General features: G+C 40.8%; 1 protein-coding gene across 1 annotated transcript; it reads right to left on the reverse strand.

Moving 5' to 3' along the window:
* Positions 1-10: 10 nt before the first annotated feature.
* Positions 11-16,614, reverse strand: ATAD5 (ATPase family AAA domain containing 5). The gene is made up of 24 exons (XM_051797284.1): positions 16,390-16,614; positions 13,725-15,490; positions 13,314-13,401; positions 12,497-12,661; positions 12,168-12,306; positions 11,631-11,715; positions 10,983-11,164; positions 10,415-10,572; positions 9,973-10,126; positions 9,460-9,741; positions 9,195-9,291; positions 8,677-8,759; positions 8,435-8,580; positions 8,166-8,316; positions 7,530-7,700; positions 7,230-7,345; positions 7,048-7,141; positions 6,771-6,835; positions 5,679-5,859; positions 5,025-5,212; positions 3,921-4,753; positions 3,154-3,318; positions 695-2,954; positions 11-266 (listed from the first exon to the last, which is right to left on the reverse strand). Exons 1-23 carry the CDS (start codon positions 16,465-16,467, stop codon positions 2,876-2,878), a joined length of 5,466 nt encoding a protein of 1,821 aa, XP_051653244.1. The 5' UTR covers positions 16,468-16,614; the 3' UTR covers positions 11-266; positions 695-2,875.
* Positions 16,615-16,811: the final 197 nt, after the last annotated feature.

Raw genomic sequence — 16,811 nt, forward strand, 5'->3', positions numbered from 1 at the left:
GGCGCGGCGGGGCCGCCCCCTGCAGGGGGACCCGGGGGGCGACGCCTCCGGACCGGCCCCGGCCCCGGCCCCGGCCCCGTCCCGCCGCCCCAAACGGCTCAGGAGTTCTCACGCGGCTCAACACCGGGACAACGGAGCATCTCAAGACTACTGAAAATCCCATTTCCTACTGAAATTCCTACTGGATTCCTGCGAGCTCCTCTTCCACGTTACAGCCAACGCCAAAAAGGCCGTGACTTAGTACTCACTTTAACCAAGAGAAAAACCTGAGGGAAAGATTTTCAAGGTTAATTAATTTCAGACATAGATGAAGGGGTATTCAAATATTTTTCATTTTACTAGTTTCAGGCTAAACTTAATTTGCGTTGCTCATTTGCATTGCTAGAGTACACTGCAATACGTGATGCCTCTTCAGTAAAGTTTATGTACAACCTTGTAAAAACGCTCTAATTTTGTAGATGACTAAATACTGCACATGTTAGCAGTTGAAAGTGCTGACACATTATACACTAAATACTACAGGTGTTATCAGTTGAAAGTTCTGACATGTGTTTTTTCCATCTTTTAGGTGCTAAGGAGCATTGCACCTTTTATTAGTTTGTAACTATTGTGAAGCTGAGAAACAAACGGCAGCAGAACATCTGAAAAGTTGAGTTGTTCAACCACTTGCACGGAATCTCTTTTCAGCACTTACCCTGTAGGAACTGGTGGGTACTGGAATATAAACACAGATTTCATTTTCCCCATGTTCTTGCAAGCCACGCACCAATTTTTGTGGTGTCCTTACAATTCCTATGGAATAAAAGAAAGAATCTGTATGATTTGCAAAGTGGTCATTTATATTATCTTTTACAAAGACTGAGGTAGTCTGCTTTTTTTCTTTGTTACTCATAGGATGGTAGAATAATGTCACCCTCATTTACACTCTGGAAAGCAATATTGGAATGACAGTAAAGGGAAAGAAAAGCTTGGAATTTGACTGAGATTTCAACAAGAACAACGGGGTTGTTGGTTTTCTGGTTTTTTCAGTTGCTGAACACCTACTAATAACTGCTGCTTAAAGGGGGGAGTCATTGTGAAACTCCAGGGTTGTTTTACTTCTGGTTTCACTGAATTCCACCCAAGACACACAAGGGAGCTCGAGGGGCAGTAGATAAAGGACTAAGCAGGGCCCAAACTGTTGCAGGAAACTATTTTGAATCAAAGGCAAGTGAATTCCACAGTACAAGGATGGAGCTCCCAAGTGCCAAAACCAGCCCCAGGGCCCTTTTCCTCGAGCCCATCCCTCCTGGAAACTTGTTTTACTCCAGCATACAAAAGATGTTCATACCTGATGCATAAAAATCCAAAGCTGATAATTTATCAGAACTCAAATAAATCATTACATGCAGATTATCTTCATTCAGAGTAGCTCGAGGTGATTTGATGTGGTGAGGATCTGATCAAGAAGTGAAATACTTGAATTCCACCTCACCTTTTGGACACCACAGGAGATTCTGTAAACAACTTAAGGCAGTTATTAAAACCTCAGAGTTGACTTCAAAAGGAGGTAAATTGTCTCCCACTGCTTTCTAATTTATAAAGCAGTGAACAGATTTGCTTTGTTATTAAAAAAAAAGTGTATTTATTTATTTTTACAAAAATGTACAGGAGGAGCACAGACCATCAATGCAACAAATCATCAACCCACTAAGATTTTAACAGCACCCACTTTGATTTTTGGATAATTCTGAACTGTGGAAAGAGTAAACTCTAAAGATTATCTACAATGTGAAAGCTTAAAATAATTTACCATTTTCATAAATATTTCTTATTCCTGAATATCTTTAAGGCATGAAAAATATGGGAAGAGAATGTACTAGGAAATGCCTTCCTTATTATTACAGAGACATTGAGGTAAGTGGAGCAGCACTGCATGGCAGGATCTGACTCAGTATGAGGAACAGGAACAGTCCAACTGCAATATAAAGGCAGAAAAGTACATGGCTGAACTAATTCCAGTTTTAAAACCCTCTAAAAATCATCTCTATGGCCTGAAAACGTTTTATAAATCTTACTTTTCATACAACAGAAACATCCAAAGTTGTAGCAAAGCCTCACAATTTATTGTCGTACAAAACCAGAATCAATCCAAATAATCAGGCTGAAGTCTTGTCCAATACAAAAAGAAGCATAAAAATAGAACACAATATATAAGGCTAGAAGTAGTTAAATATTCCTGAACCCACAGTAACACTGGAACAATTGTTATTTACAAAATCTTGCCTAAATCTCTGAGACCATCTTGAGCTACAGCGATAACTTCTCTACCTTTTTAGATTAACATGCAGATCTGACAGCTGTAAACGATGAAAGGAATATACAAATATCTGTACAGCGAGGCACTGAGTGCTTTGCAAGGACTTTGTTCCCTGTGGTTGTTGTGAGGAGTTGGGTTGAGTCATTCACACTTCAGAAGACTTGTTGCATCCTCTCCTGCCCCCTCCCACCCCGAGTCATTGAGCACTTCACTCACAGTCAGAAACAAACTGCTCTGAACAAAATGGTCTCCTTTGCTGTGGAAGTTGTGACACTTGGTTGCTACAAAAGGACTTCTTGCTGTCTGACACCCAAATTGAAGGATTCCCCATGGAATAGTCTGTGCATTTAATATTATAAATGCACTTATTGGACCAGCACCAAACAAACCCACATTTCAGCTGTGGAGAGCAATAGCACGACAATAGATATATACATTATTTTAAATACTTATAAAAATTTAATATACAAATGGCTCTGAATATACAATAATGTGGTAAAAAAAGATTTAAAAAACCCCAAAAACTATGGTGAGAATACCACCATTAGGCACAAAGTATTTCTGGTGTTAGCAATTCTAAGGGAAGTCCAAAGACAGACCATTTATCATTTGTCTGGGTATTTCGAGATGAATCCCTTCAAGATAATGCAAGAACCTATAAAAAAAAAAAAAAGAAAAGCAAAAATGATTGTAAGGGAACAAAGTTAATTGCTGAATGAGGCAACACTTCTGTTATTTTGAGAGACAAATGCCCACCTTTCTTGTCTGGAATTATTTTGACAAAATATTTTATTAAAATCTGTAACTACCTTGAATATTGAAATGTAGGAAGGTTTAGGAAAACCAAAACTTACCTTCTTTTAGTCTTCCCTTGCTCTTTAAGCTTCTCAGACCTACAGATCCCACGGAGCGTGGGGAGGTATTCCAGGATGCTGGCCTGCTTGTTCCCCAGGTTCAAAGGGCTTCTGGAAAACACAGTTCTGATGACAGCCAGCCTCTTCTGTGCCTTTCTGTGAATGCTGAAACAGAGAACGAAGCTTTATTGGGTCTTGTTCAAGAATGTCCTGATTTTGTTTCTTTAGGATCAAATGTACTGGTTTAAAACTCCATCAAACACATGGATGTTCAAAACTGCATCCCAAAGGATGAGATGTCTGCAACTCCTGGGTCTGCTTGGAACTCTGTTTGGTCTGCACCAACACTTACCAACACATTTAACACAGGTTCAACATGAGCAGGTGCTGGATGACAGATCTACATGTCCAGCACTTGCAGAATCCATTTTAGTCCATCTGTCTCTCTTGCAAAAGCCATTCCTTTGGGGGTTTGTTATTCTTTTAGGGGTGGGGGTGGTGTTTGTCCATTTTTAAATTAATTAGACTGAGGCTACCATTTCTGAGCAACATTATAGTCAGGCTATTCAAACAAAAAAAGTCACTTTTTGCAGATTAAGTAGTTAATTTAAGCTTATAAAACATATTCCAGTGTTTTGAGATATACTGACAACAGCCATAGTGGTATAAATGTGTACACATTAAATCTGAGACAGTCCTACTCCCTGTGAAATGCTTTTCTTGACAAAGAACTGCATTATATTCCAGGAATATTAGCAAAGCCTTACCTTGAGTCAGCTGACTCACTGAAGGACACACCATTCCTTGTGTTTGAGATATGCAAAGTAAGTCCCTCCAGCTGATCACTTGAAGGTGTTTTCCTGGTACTCAAAAAGGATTCCAAGTTTTGTGAAATATTAACAGAACACTTGTGAAAACTGAGTGCTTCAATAGCTGCCTTTACTTCACTGGAGCTCTGGGAACTCCACCAATCAGTATTTTCTATACTGAATTCATCACAAAGACCATTTCTGATTTTGGCATTTGTCCAATGAAATTCTTCCTCTCTGGAAAACTCCAGTGGTTCCTTGGTGTTGGTGCTTACACAGCAATCCAGGAAAGACATGTTTTCCACAAACTCAGTCAGTGAATTCAGACACTGAAAAACAAGAGCAGACCTTTCTTTATTTGCTGATGTTTTAGTTTTAACTCCTTTTTCTTCTCTATTCACCAACAATTCTGATTCCTTTTTATTCATTTCAGAACATGACACAGGACTATCCAATGGCAAAGTTACGAATTCAGATGAATAGTTCAGTTCAGTATCAAATAAATCACTGTCATCCAATATATCAAGCCTTTTCTGAGTCTTTGTCTTCTTAGACCTTTTTCCAGGGCTACTCTTCCCAGAGCAACTACTGTTGGTAGACCTGTTTTTTGAAGAAACTGTGGTAGTCCTTTCAAGTGTAGACTTAGGGGCTTCAGACTGGTTTGAAAGAACTTGCACTGGTAAGGGAAGGATAAGTTCAAGATTACTATATATAAAATCCACTTGCTTCATCTGGAATTCTGTGAGAAGCTGTATTAATTTATTCCATTCCTCCACGGTTGTGCTTTTGTGCTGTAAAATAAGAATCATGAGAGATTTATTAATAAAATTAATAAAAATATTATTACAGAAAATCTCTCACTTCTGGTTTTGTATTTATGAGGTGAGGAACTGTTCTGTTGGCAGGAGACTGCCCCCATACAGATTTTGCTTAATAACCACAGAACCCCCTAATTTCTACAACAAACCTTTGCAGAGATTTGCTTCTAAGAGGTTCCTAATGCTGGTTACACTCAATTATCTGGTATCATCCAAAGTATTAACTAAGCAACTCCAAAAATACCTTAAGAAATGTAAACAAGTCTTCTGAAGGCAGCAGGATGTTCCGAAGGCCAAGCAACGTCTCTACACAGCCTGTGTCACACTTTGGAAGCTCCTGCAGATGTGCATCAGCACCTGGAGGAGAATCCACCTTGGAATCATCATGTTCACAATGAATTACATCACCTGCTTCACTTGTCTCCTCTCCTCCTGCACAAAGATAACAGGTTTGACTTGAACAGAAACAACTGCACCACGAAATCGATTTTTCACCTCTTTGCCACAATTCCTTTTGTGAAGGAAACTGTAACTGTCGGCTCTTGCTGTGGTTCTCAATGAATGCAGTGACTGAAATGAGTCACTGCCACCCCAACTCCCTGCAGGCAGTGACACCAACCTGCCTGACCTCCCTGCTTTGCAAGTGACCTTTGAAGGGGGTTGTGCCTCATGGGTCTCTCCCTGTTGGTCACTCACCCCCCCAAACCTGTTGAGGATTCTCTTCCTGAATCCTTTGGGATCAAGTTCTTACCCATAAAACACCCAAACAGCCCTACCCAAATACTTAGGAGCCCTTCAAGAAGTTACCATTTATTTGTATGTGTCTGAGGATGGTTTAATTTAATCAAATTCCTGTTTAGATGGAGGTTTTTTTAAAGATGAAATCAAATCAACCTACCATGATGTGCCAGGCCTTTCTCCTTCAAGCATCCCCCTCCACTTCTAACCCAAAACTGTAAGTAGAGGACACATTTTCGGATGTCACAGTTATTTGTGGTCAGCAGAGCAGCCAAGTCTTTCCCATCTGCCCGGAGGTTCTCAGCCAGGCACAGGGTCTGGAGGTAACTGGTGGCATTTACCTGCACAAGGGTCAGACACAGAGCCCTGAAACAACTGCCAGTCACACTGCAGTGAGTCACACGGCAGCACATCATTCTACTTGTGTTTGCAATAAACTCTGCCTTTTAATACAGAGGATTAGTTTATTAAATTAGATTGAAGTTACATTAAAACCTTCTACAGAAAAGCAGAATACCAAATCTATGCAGTCCATGCCAGAGAATTAAGTTCAATTCAGAAGTTCAGCTCATTAAAAACAAACACACAAACACACTCTGCTCGTGGTCCTGAAACCACATACATCTTGTTTCTTATCACCACTGAGCAGCTGTTACTGAACTATATTCATTTTAAAGGGTTTTTTCATTCTTTCTTTTAACTCTGAACTGTCTGGAAATCCAACAGGTTTTTAGTGAGCGATTTCCCCTTCTGAAAAGTCAGTTCCTTCTGATTCTCATTTACTTATGGGTTTCAAATAATACATAGCTAAAAATACAACTATCTGCTATACAGAACACTGGTGTTTACATTCAAGGGATAACCCATAATATTTCTAAAATAGCTCCTATAATTTTAACCAATGAACATATATTGGCATAGTCAACCTTCAGATCAAAGCTATTAGATATATTATCTGTGAACTTATATATCTACATCCTAAAAACTACATTAAAAGTGATTAAGTGATGTGCTTATCATAATTCTCAGAACTACTAAATTGTTTAGAAAATATATATTCAATGCTAACAAAATAGCTTCTACATGTAGAGATAAATACATCCCACACATCCTTGCATAAACCCCATGAACAGTCTCCTGATGAAACAGGTACATGAGAAATATATAAACCTACACCAATATTTAAATTTCAAACTGAAATCAGCTGACAATTACTTGCTTAGGCTGTACCTGCATTTCCAAACACACTTACCAGGGAAGGGGTTCTAAAGTTGATCTCTTCAAAAGAGCCATCAAACATTAAGCTGAAAGTTGGATCTGCATAAAGAGATACCAGTGAACTGTCAGGACATTATGTTCCAAACTAGTTATTTTCTTTATCCATTACAGCAGACAGCATCTTTATTCAAACATTAAAATCCTTTAATTTTGCATTTAGGAGCTGTATTCAACCATCACCACTTAAACCAACTTATTAAAAGAGGCTCTTCTGCCTGGAAAGGCCAGTTACTGTCACAAACACTACTCACCATTGGTGGTCAGAATTACAGGTCTCTTTGCAGTTGCCATGAATGCCTTTATTGCACTTAGAAACCCTGCATCTTCATCAAATATTATATCCACCTACAGAAAACAAGTGCAAAATATCAACAGTTTTAACAACAGCTACAAGCTGTGAAGGCAGTCAGAGTGTATTCCACGTGAATTTTACCTCTTCAAATAGAATGAGGGACGTTGCACTTTTCCTGTTGTGTTCTCCCCCCTCTTCCTTGCTTATTGACTTAGTTTGAGCATCTTTCTTTTCTTCAAGTGAATTCTGAGTATTTCCTGCAGATGGATGAAGAATTGAGCAGGAAGGAGGACTGAAACCATTTAAAATGCATTCCAGGTTCAAAACCCCCCCAAGTATAAACTGCCTAAGAAAATCTACTCTTTTCTCCACACAGCCTCACACACACAGTGTAGCATTTCCATCTCCAAAGGTAACCAGTTATTAAACAGGGATACCCACCTCTATTTTTTTCCTCAGCTGTTACTTCTCCATCACTTCCTTTATGTTTGGAAGAGATTTTGAAGTAGTTTGCAAGAGTTTTAGGGGCCAAGTTTCGTTTTAAACCAGCTCCTTTTGGTGACAGGGGTGGTTTTCTTGGTGAAATAACTTTCTTTGGAGAATACATTTTTTCTGCAAGACATGTTTTATATTAAACTTCAGCTACAAATATAGTGTCAAACTGACATTTCTCAGGCAAACTTAAAGCAAGCCTCATTTTTTTTATCTAGTACAGGACAGGTTTACTGTGCTGATTTCTGCTCACTTTCCTTTTCTCTTGTTAAAAGGAATGCTTTCTGTTCAACTTTCTGCTAAAGTGCCACAGCCTTTACTCCACCACTACAGAAATAAGACAATCAAGAGTCGGTATTTTGGTAAAGTCATTATTTAATTTGGTGTGCAGTTGTGTTAGCCAACAGAGCATTTCTTACCATTATGGCCAGATGAGCTGAAATTTGTTATCCTTTTTAAAACACCTGATGTCTAAAATTTGTTTGGGGAATTCAGTTGCTAACACCCTCCTCCCCCTCCAAAAACCTCCGTTCCAAAACTCCAACCAAACAAAAAAACCCCAGATACAACCCCTTGAAAACTTACTTGGTGACTTGGCAGTGCTACAGCTGTTGAAAAAGCAAGGCTTGTGTGCATTGACACCTTTTTTGTCCACTTGATGAGACTGAGTAGCTTCTCTCAGCTGGGACAGGATCTGCCTGCCACTGCGCTGGCAGGAGGCATTCACCTCAAAGATCTGCAGTGGGGTTGGATGGAAGACATAAAAAACCCCTGGTAGGCATCCTGTATCACAAATGCTTTTGTATCACTAGTTATTAACAAGAAAAAAGCACTGAGGAAAGGTCTCCACCCACCTTAAAGCCAAGCTCCTGAGCACAGGCATACACTGCAGCAGTTTTCCCCACTCCTGGAGGGCCAGTTATCAGCACTGTGTTGCAAAGGCTTGTCTCTTCCTCAATGTCAGATTTATTATCTTTGAAGTCAAGGCTGCTCAGGGAATCTGTAGAATTATTTAAAAGAAAAGAAAGGATTATGTTATTTTTTTTGCCAACTTTTAACAAAAGAGGAGCTATATTATTTTTAATTCTATCAGCACCTTCATGCTCTTTGTCCTCTTTTTCCCCTTTCTGGTTTCTTTTTTCTTCCAAATCAGCTCTTTTTTTCCATTCTTTTAACCAACTACAAAAGGAAGAAACAGAACAAAAAATAAGAATTACTGCTGAATAAAATGAACGAAATTAAGATGGAATAGAACATAAAACATCAGCCACTTGTCATCCCTCACAAACTTATCAAGTCCTTTCAGATTTCAAAAAAAACATTGTTCAGGATTTTGTACAAAAGCATTCCTTTGTACAAAAGGATTCCTTCTTCATTCTCCAGTCTATAGGCTGGTTGGTGTAAAAACAAGTCACCTGGTGAATTACTTAGTCAGATGGATCTTTGAATTCTGCAGAACTTTTTGAGGCAAACCAAACCCAAGGCCACAAACACACCCCCTGTGTGGGTCATTCAAGCCTAGTGTTAAATAACTGACTCTGCATCTTTGAGCACAATCAAGGAACAGCAACTTCTGAGTTCTTTTAAGACTGGATCCACATTCCCACTTCTGACCTGTGCAGCCTTTCAATCTCTTTCTTGTTCCCTACGAGTTCACTGGAATCTTGAGGCTGGTATTTTTCTGTCCAGAGCGTGTCTTCCTTTTCAACACCTACAGAAAAAACATTATCCATTTTTCTATATGCAAAAGAGTTGATCAAGCCCAGAATGTTAAGACTAGACAGGATTTTTGCATCACAGTGGAAAGCTGACAAAATCATACACACACCACACTCCCTCAATGCACAGAGAATTAAAATGAGGCAGGAAATGCAGTTACCTGACAGTGCACTTGGCTCTGATAAACATCCAGTGTCTTCTGCTTTCTGGGTCTTGCTTCTCCCCAGATGTGTGGTTTGTCCTGTCTCTGCCTGTTTTTCTCCAGATACAGGAGAAATAAGGTTCCTGGAAACTCTTGATTTTATTTCACTCTCTGTACCTTCAATTTGTTTTCTTCTCTTTGATTTGCGCTCTTCTGTTTCTTTCCTTTTCCTCTTAGTTTCCTTGCTGTTGTCAGGATGTTTCTGATCTCCCTCAGAACTTGCAGTCCCATCTCTGCTTCCTAAGGAAAAAAAAGTTACATCCTTCTAAAATTTCAGGCTCTGCCCATTACCACTGTACAGTTGTTTCAACTGTATTTGTAGAATTTGGTCAAAACAGCCTAAAATGTGAGGACCAATTGACTTCCCACAACAGTATTTTCCTTCAGTGAGGTATTTCTGGCAATCCCAAGCTGGTTTTTTTATGCCAGACAGAGTGAGAGTGTTTTTCTCCCCCTACACAGATCACCAACCTTGCAGACTGTTTTCCAAACCCAAGTGCTCCGTTTGCTTTTTCAGGAACTTGTGGAAGTGTTTTTTCACAGGAAACTGAGAATTAGAAGACAGGATCTCATCCAGCAAATCCTTCCTGAATGGATCAGGGAAAACTGGTCGGTGGCCTGAAAGCTGTAACACACACACACACAAAAATTACCCACAAACATTACACAGAATGGCTGCTTTGCATAATTTAAACTGGCAGCTGTCTTGTTGAAGTCAGAGATTAACAAAAACTGAAGTTAAGAACTGTTGGGAACTGCCTAATGTTAAGATGCAAAATGAATAACTCACACACAGGGAAATAAAAGAAAAATTAAAATATTCCAGGACTGGAACAGATTCAAACTACAGGATTTTTTTAAAAAACAGAAGTCCAAACAACTACCAAAACAATTTAAATTTTGAAGTACTAACCACAGGTGCAGAACAATTTCCAGGTCGTTTTGAATTCACAGTGGAAAATTCACCAAGTGAGAGAGTGATTTTTGTGACATTGGTGACTTCAGCATTCAGCTCCCTCAGCTTAGTTAACAGAGGACAGGATGGTGACTGCAATTTCCACATTGGACAGCCTATGAAAGAACCCCCACCAAAAGCAAAACAACAGTTAACTTCTATTTTAGGGGCTGTTCTTCTCTCTTTTGTGAATTATTCTGCCTTTGTCAGGAGGAAATGGTTTCTGCCCCAATCAGTCCAACACAATCTTTATTCTCCAAATTGGAACTTGACAGACCAACCTTTTTGATTAAATATTCAGAATTTTGCATCCTCACCCATATATGTTTAGACTACTTTAGCATCAATTTAATCTGTACATTTTGAATTCAAAACCATCTCACTGGAAGCTTCTAAGTTTTGTTTTCTTACTGGGACACAACACAAGAGGAAACTCCCAGCTATTCCAGTCATAAGCTGTTCAACTTTTATCTTTTCTGTACAAATTTACTAGAAATTTAAACCAAAAAGCTTAACAAGAGCTTACAGTCATCCTTCTGCTGCACATGGACAACAGTCTTAAAGCAGGAACTTGCAAGAGAATAAGCTTCCATGGCTGCTGCTTTCTTTGCAATCTGTCTTTTCAGGGACTCTGGCAACCCACTCATCAGGAATTCCCGTTTTGCTCTGAACTGATCATCATCCTGAGAGTTTTCAGATGCATCTCGGCTTTAATGAAAACAGAAAGGAAAAGAAAATAGAATCATTAGAACTACCAGCTATGCAAGGCTGAATTTAGTCACATTCTCTTCTACATGAGTTAGAAACAGTCTGGGAGAACTGCTAAAATTTATTTCCATGGAGTAAGTTTATATTTCGTTTTAAATATTGTGTTAGAGATTTCAATTAAAACAAAAATCTGTTTGGTTTTGTATTTTTATATGTAATCTGGGATTTCTTTTTAATCACTCATCAATTACATTTTCAGCCATCTAAAAATGGAACAACAATGGCTGAGGAACTCTCAAAAACCTCCTAAAATTTTGGAAGCAGGTTAACATATTGATCAGTATAAAACCCATGAACATTTACATCACATTTCAATAAGTGTATTTAAATTTGTAAAATGAGAGAATGTTAAAGTAACTTTGAAACATGTTTTGGTTCTTAAGCAACTGGAATCTTGTGAACTGACCTGCTTTCATCAAAGATCACAATTGGTCCACCTGCAGAGTTCTGAGCATTCCTGCCCAGGCAGGAAGGTGGATATCCCAGTTTCCCTGTCAAAAGGAGAAGACATTATTAGATTAACACTGATGGAGGATTCTGACCTTGCTTTCCTGTTCACTACCTGCATGTTCCATTCAACAACAATCTCCTTTTCTTAAGGGAAAGCTGAGTATTTTAACAAAATTCATTATAGTTTTATTACTAATTATTTTATCACTCTATATTTTATTTTCTGTAACATTAGAGAAAAAAATCATAAATTAGAAGAGAACAGAACACAGTAAATTATCGACAGTTTTCCAAACATAGTTTGCCCTCAAAGAAGAAAAATCAAAGCAACATATGTAAATAACTTACACAAAAAGGAAATGTGTATATTGGAATACTGTACCAAAAAAATCAGAATAAAATATGAATGCACTGCAAAGGCAGCTTTATAAAACAAAGTTACAATAGTCAATAACTGTAACAAAACCAAACACATTCAGTAAAACCCAATTACCTTTTGAGTTCTTCACAACCTTCAAGTTTTTAGACTTCTTCCCCAAAACATCATTTAAGCTCCGAAGTTTCTTTGGCTTCACACTCTGCTCTGTAGTAGTGACACTACTCACAGTGGAATCTAAAATTATTACAGATTCCTAGAGGGAAAACAAACAAAATAAGAAAGGAAACACAACTTTTCCTCCTCAATTAACAACACATTGCACGGACATCTACCTTACTTGATTCTTTACAAGAAACACTTGCAAGCCAAGAATCATTTTTGCTGCTTAAATGAGTCCCAAACACATCAGAATAATTCCTGCCCTACGAAATATAAAGCCTTACATCACTGTCCTGGGATTTTCTCCTCTCAGCAAGAGCTCGCTGGCGAGACGAGCGTCTCACAGGAGCTGGGGAGTCCTCGTGCCCCTTTGATCTATTCTGCTGTATAGCCTTGGCTTTCTCAACCAGCTGCTTGGCTTTGGATCTGTTTTTAGAAGCAGAGTTTATCTGTTAACAAAGAACAGGAAAACCAAAAGAGCAATTAATGTCTTCGCTAAGTATTTAGCAAACGAATATAATTGTTCACGTTCACTGAAGTGTAATTTTAACAAAACGTCATTGCTGTCAAAAAGAAGGGGAAATAATTGAAAGGAGAAGCAAACCAAGATGGTATCAAGTTTTCAAAAGACAGTGAGAGCCCTACAAGGGCCCTTAGTCCACAGAACACATGAAATATGGGCAGTGACATTCTTTCTGCTGTGCCCAAACAGTGTCACAGGTTGGACAAGACCTCCAGGAGCATCAAAGTCCAATCACTGACCGACCTCCAACCACTCTGGCAACCAAACCACAGCACTGAGTGCCATGGCCAGTCATTCCTATGGCCCATCCTCAGATCCTGCAGCACAGCAACCTGCCATTTACTGGGTTTTTCTGTTATGAAAAGCAGATTTGTACTAATATAACATGTTTTAAAATCTAAGGGAGAAGAAGCTATCTGGAATTCTATCATAAATCAGATCTATCATAATGCTCCCTTTCCCCAGGGCAGCTGAGAACTGTTGCACTACATTCAACTGTTACACAATATGAGAAGAACACAGTTATACACACAGAGGAAATGATAAAATACTGAAACACAAACTGTTACATAAATCACCTTTGTATTTTTGGAGTGAAACTCTTCGTTTTTCGTTGCTCCAGCTTTGTTTGATTTTTTAGCCGCACTGATACGTGTGAACCTCATCCTAATTAGGGAAAAAGTATTATGACATTATTACTGTTTAATAAAGGGAAATGCTACTGTCCATCTCATGCTCAAAAGCCTTTAAAAATACTGTGCTGTAAACAGAAGCAACCCCCCAACTGGTTTTTTGTTGTTGTTGTTGTTTGGGTTTCTTAAATGTCTTTAGTGCAAACACACTGATAATCAGTTTTGGCTCTTCTCTATTATTTTCCACCATGATCAACCATGCAAGTTTATATAACTTTATTATAATTACATCTTACTTTCAAAATACTTGCATAAAATCAAAGGGCAAAAAGGTGGAATATACTCTACAAAGTTTACCTTATTGGGCTGTTTCCATCACAGGGCACAGTGATCACCTCAGCTCTGTACATGCTGCTTTTCTTGGAGGATTGCCTGCTTGCCTTTGGGGTAGAAGCCTGTAGTGGACTCAATTCATCTGCAGAAAGGGCAGTTCTAATCCTGGCTTTTTTAGGTGTAGTACTTGTGGATGTTTGGATTTTCTGCTGCCTTAAACTCCTCCTTAACTTATTCACTTTTGGACTTGATAAAATTATTACATCTGGGGTGTTTTCCACAGGAAGAAAGTCAGCACTCGAATCCCCTTCTCCCAGACAGTTGCTGGTGCTGGAGACAGGAGTTTCCTTAGTTTCTGAGGCCTTTCTTCTCCTGCTTCCTTTTTTCTGAACCTTTCTAGATCTTTTGGGTTTAGTTCTATTGCTTTTAGGGCTAGAATGTGTGTATCTGTCCACATGATCTTCTGGTATTCCACCCTCTAATTGTTTATTTGAAGGAATGGCATCTTCAGGTCCTTCTTTTTCTTTGGAAAGCTTTGCAGAGGCTTGCTTTTGTTTTCCAGGTGCCTTTTTAACTCCACTTTTTGTCCCATCTGATGTTGGTTGTCTAAAGGCCTTCATGAACTGATGCTTTTCTTCCAGGGTGCATTTTGGCTTCAAAGAATCCATCCCTGCAGTCTCTAGGACAGCCAACTCCAACTCCTCCTCCTCAATAACCACGTTAGATTTCCTTTTCTGAGTCACCTGTTCAGTTTGCTCACAGTCCAAGAGGGGTGGGCTGCTTTCTTTCTCCCCTCCACGTCCTTTCTGCTTCAAAAAAATGGAAGCTATTTTCCTGGAGCCTTTCTGCTCTTTGTGTGAGGGAGGTAACTTGGGGGGAATGGAGTGAACTTGTGCCAGGACAGTGACTGTTCTGAGTGGTGGCTGCTGAGACTCCTCACACTTTTCTGGCTCACAAACACCATCACTTTTGTCCACTTCATTTGCTGTAGCACCAGTGCCCACTGTTGGCTTTGTGTCTTCTTCAGCATTGTTTTCTCCCTGACTCTTCAAGAAGTCCTCAAATGACACTGTTATTATACAGTTATTTACCTGTGATGTCCCATCATCCGTAGGAACCTCAAAACTGGAATCACCAGGAGCAGCATCACTCTCTGCTACTGTATTTTTCTCCTCCTCAGTTTCCTTTTTACAAGTTTCATTCATCTGGTTTTCAGATGAAAAGCTTTCAGACAAATCCATATTTGCTTTGTGCTTCCTTTTCCTCGATTTTCTTATCCTATTTTTTGACCCATTTGTTTCAGAGCCAGCATTTTTAGCATTTTTCCTGGAGAGGACAGCATTTGAGAAGTTTTCCCTTTCCACATCATCTTCTGCCAATTCTCTTGCACATTTTTGGTCAACTAGAGTACAGGTAGCAATAAAGTCACTGCTGTCTTGTTGCAGTCTTGTTGCCACTCTGCTGTCATCACTACTAATTCCTATTTCATGGTCATTCTCAGGTTCTTTGAGTTTATGATTTAAATTAACTTTCTTCCCTTTTCTCTTTCGCTTCAAAGATGGTTTAAAAGCTGACTTACAGTCTTTGTCATCAGCATCCAGCACTGGTTTATCTTCTCCATCCCCAGCTGGCAATGTGGCTTTCTCAGTTACAGATGTCTTCTTAAAATAATCCAGGATATTGTTGGGTTTTGGTGATGACAAAGCTTTATCCACTGGTTTTGCTAATGGTGAAAAATACCTTGTGATGGTTTTGACAGAAGCATCTTCCTCTCGTCGTTTCTTGCATGGCTGTAAAAAGCACAACATGAATCTTGGTTTTAAAAAACTTCAGGTGACTTAGTATGGCAATATAAAGCTGTACAGTGATACAGATGAATGACACCGGTATTTTTTCAGAAGACAAAAACTTGTTAGTGTGATAAGACTGTGCATGCATCAACTTTATCTCCGTGTTTTCAAAAGCCATCTAAGCTTGAAATAAAGATTTTGCCATTTCAAATAAATAAAAATCCCATCCTGAAACCTCGAGATGGTCAAAACCAAGAGGGACCCCAAGGTCTTCAGAACAGCTCTGCAGAGATTCCACAGTGCTGGAGCTCTGAAAGTCTCCGTCACTTCAGCTGCTCGACCCATCGGTAACCTCGGGATGTTTCCCAGAGCTTTATGGGGTTTAGAAGGGAATTCCAATGTCTCTTAAAAATGTCTGATCCCACCCTGAACATCTGACTCATTTTAAGACGACCTTTCAAGTACTTAAAGAAAATGAATGAAAGAGAATTCTTATCTCGCATCGCAATTCAAACCCTCATGATCTCTTTAGGCAGAATTCCCTGTATTTTGATCTCTGATCAAAGAGCATTCACTTGTACGGCTCCAAGGGAGACTTTGGCTCACAAAGCCTTTTACAACCCTCCGTTTATTACAAACCGAAATCTCGAAATCCCACCCTGTGAGGGGGAAAACGCCCCTTCCCGGAGCCCCCGGGAGGCGATTCATGACAGCCCGGCCCGGGGAGGTTCTAACCCTGCCCCGGGGGCGCGGGCCGGGCACGGGCGGCCCCTCACACGCCGCGGGCACAGCGGGCGCGCCCTGTCAGGGGCCAGCAGCCAAGGGGCGAACGCCCAAAGGGGCGCCCCCGCCAGCCCGCCCTCACAGCGCGCCCCCCGGGCCCGCTCCCCCGTCCCCACCTGAGCGCCGCCGTCGTCGCCGGCGAGGAGCAGCGGCGGGGACGCGGCCGCGGCGGCCACGGCGACCCTGCCCACCATGTCCCCTCAGGGCCGGGGGGCGCGCGCGGCCGCCATGGACCCCCCTGCCCCGGGGGTGGCGCCGCCTCGCGGGCGCGCGCTCCGGGCAGGGAGGGAAAAAAGCGCGCGCGCGGGACCGCGTTCGGAGCGTCCGCGCGGAAACGGCGGGGGCGGGGCCTGCCCGCGCGCCCGGCACCACGTGACCCGCCCGCCCCGCGCGCGCGGCCCAACGGCCGCGGGCCCCGCCCCCGCCGGGACCACGTGACGCTCGGAAGGGCTGGCGCGCGCTGGCCACGCCCCTTCTCCGCCGAGGCCGCGCCCCTTCTTCCAGAGAACACGCCCATACTCGCCGAAGCCGCGCCCCT

Source organism: Manacus candei, unplaced genomic scaffold, assembly GCF_025592945.1.
Source record: "Manacus candei isolate 608988 ecotype Guabito, Panama unplaced genomic scaffold, ASM2559294v1 h1tg000047l, whole genome shotgun sequence".
NCBI lineage: Eukaryota > Metazoa > Chordata > Aves > Passeriformes > Pipridae > Manacus > Manacus candei.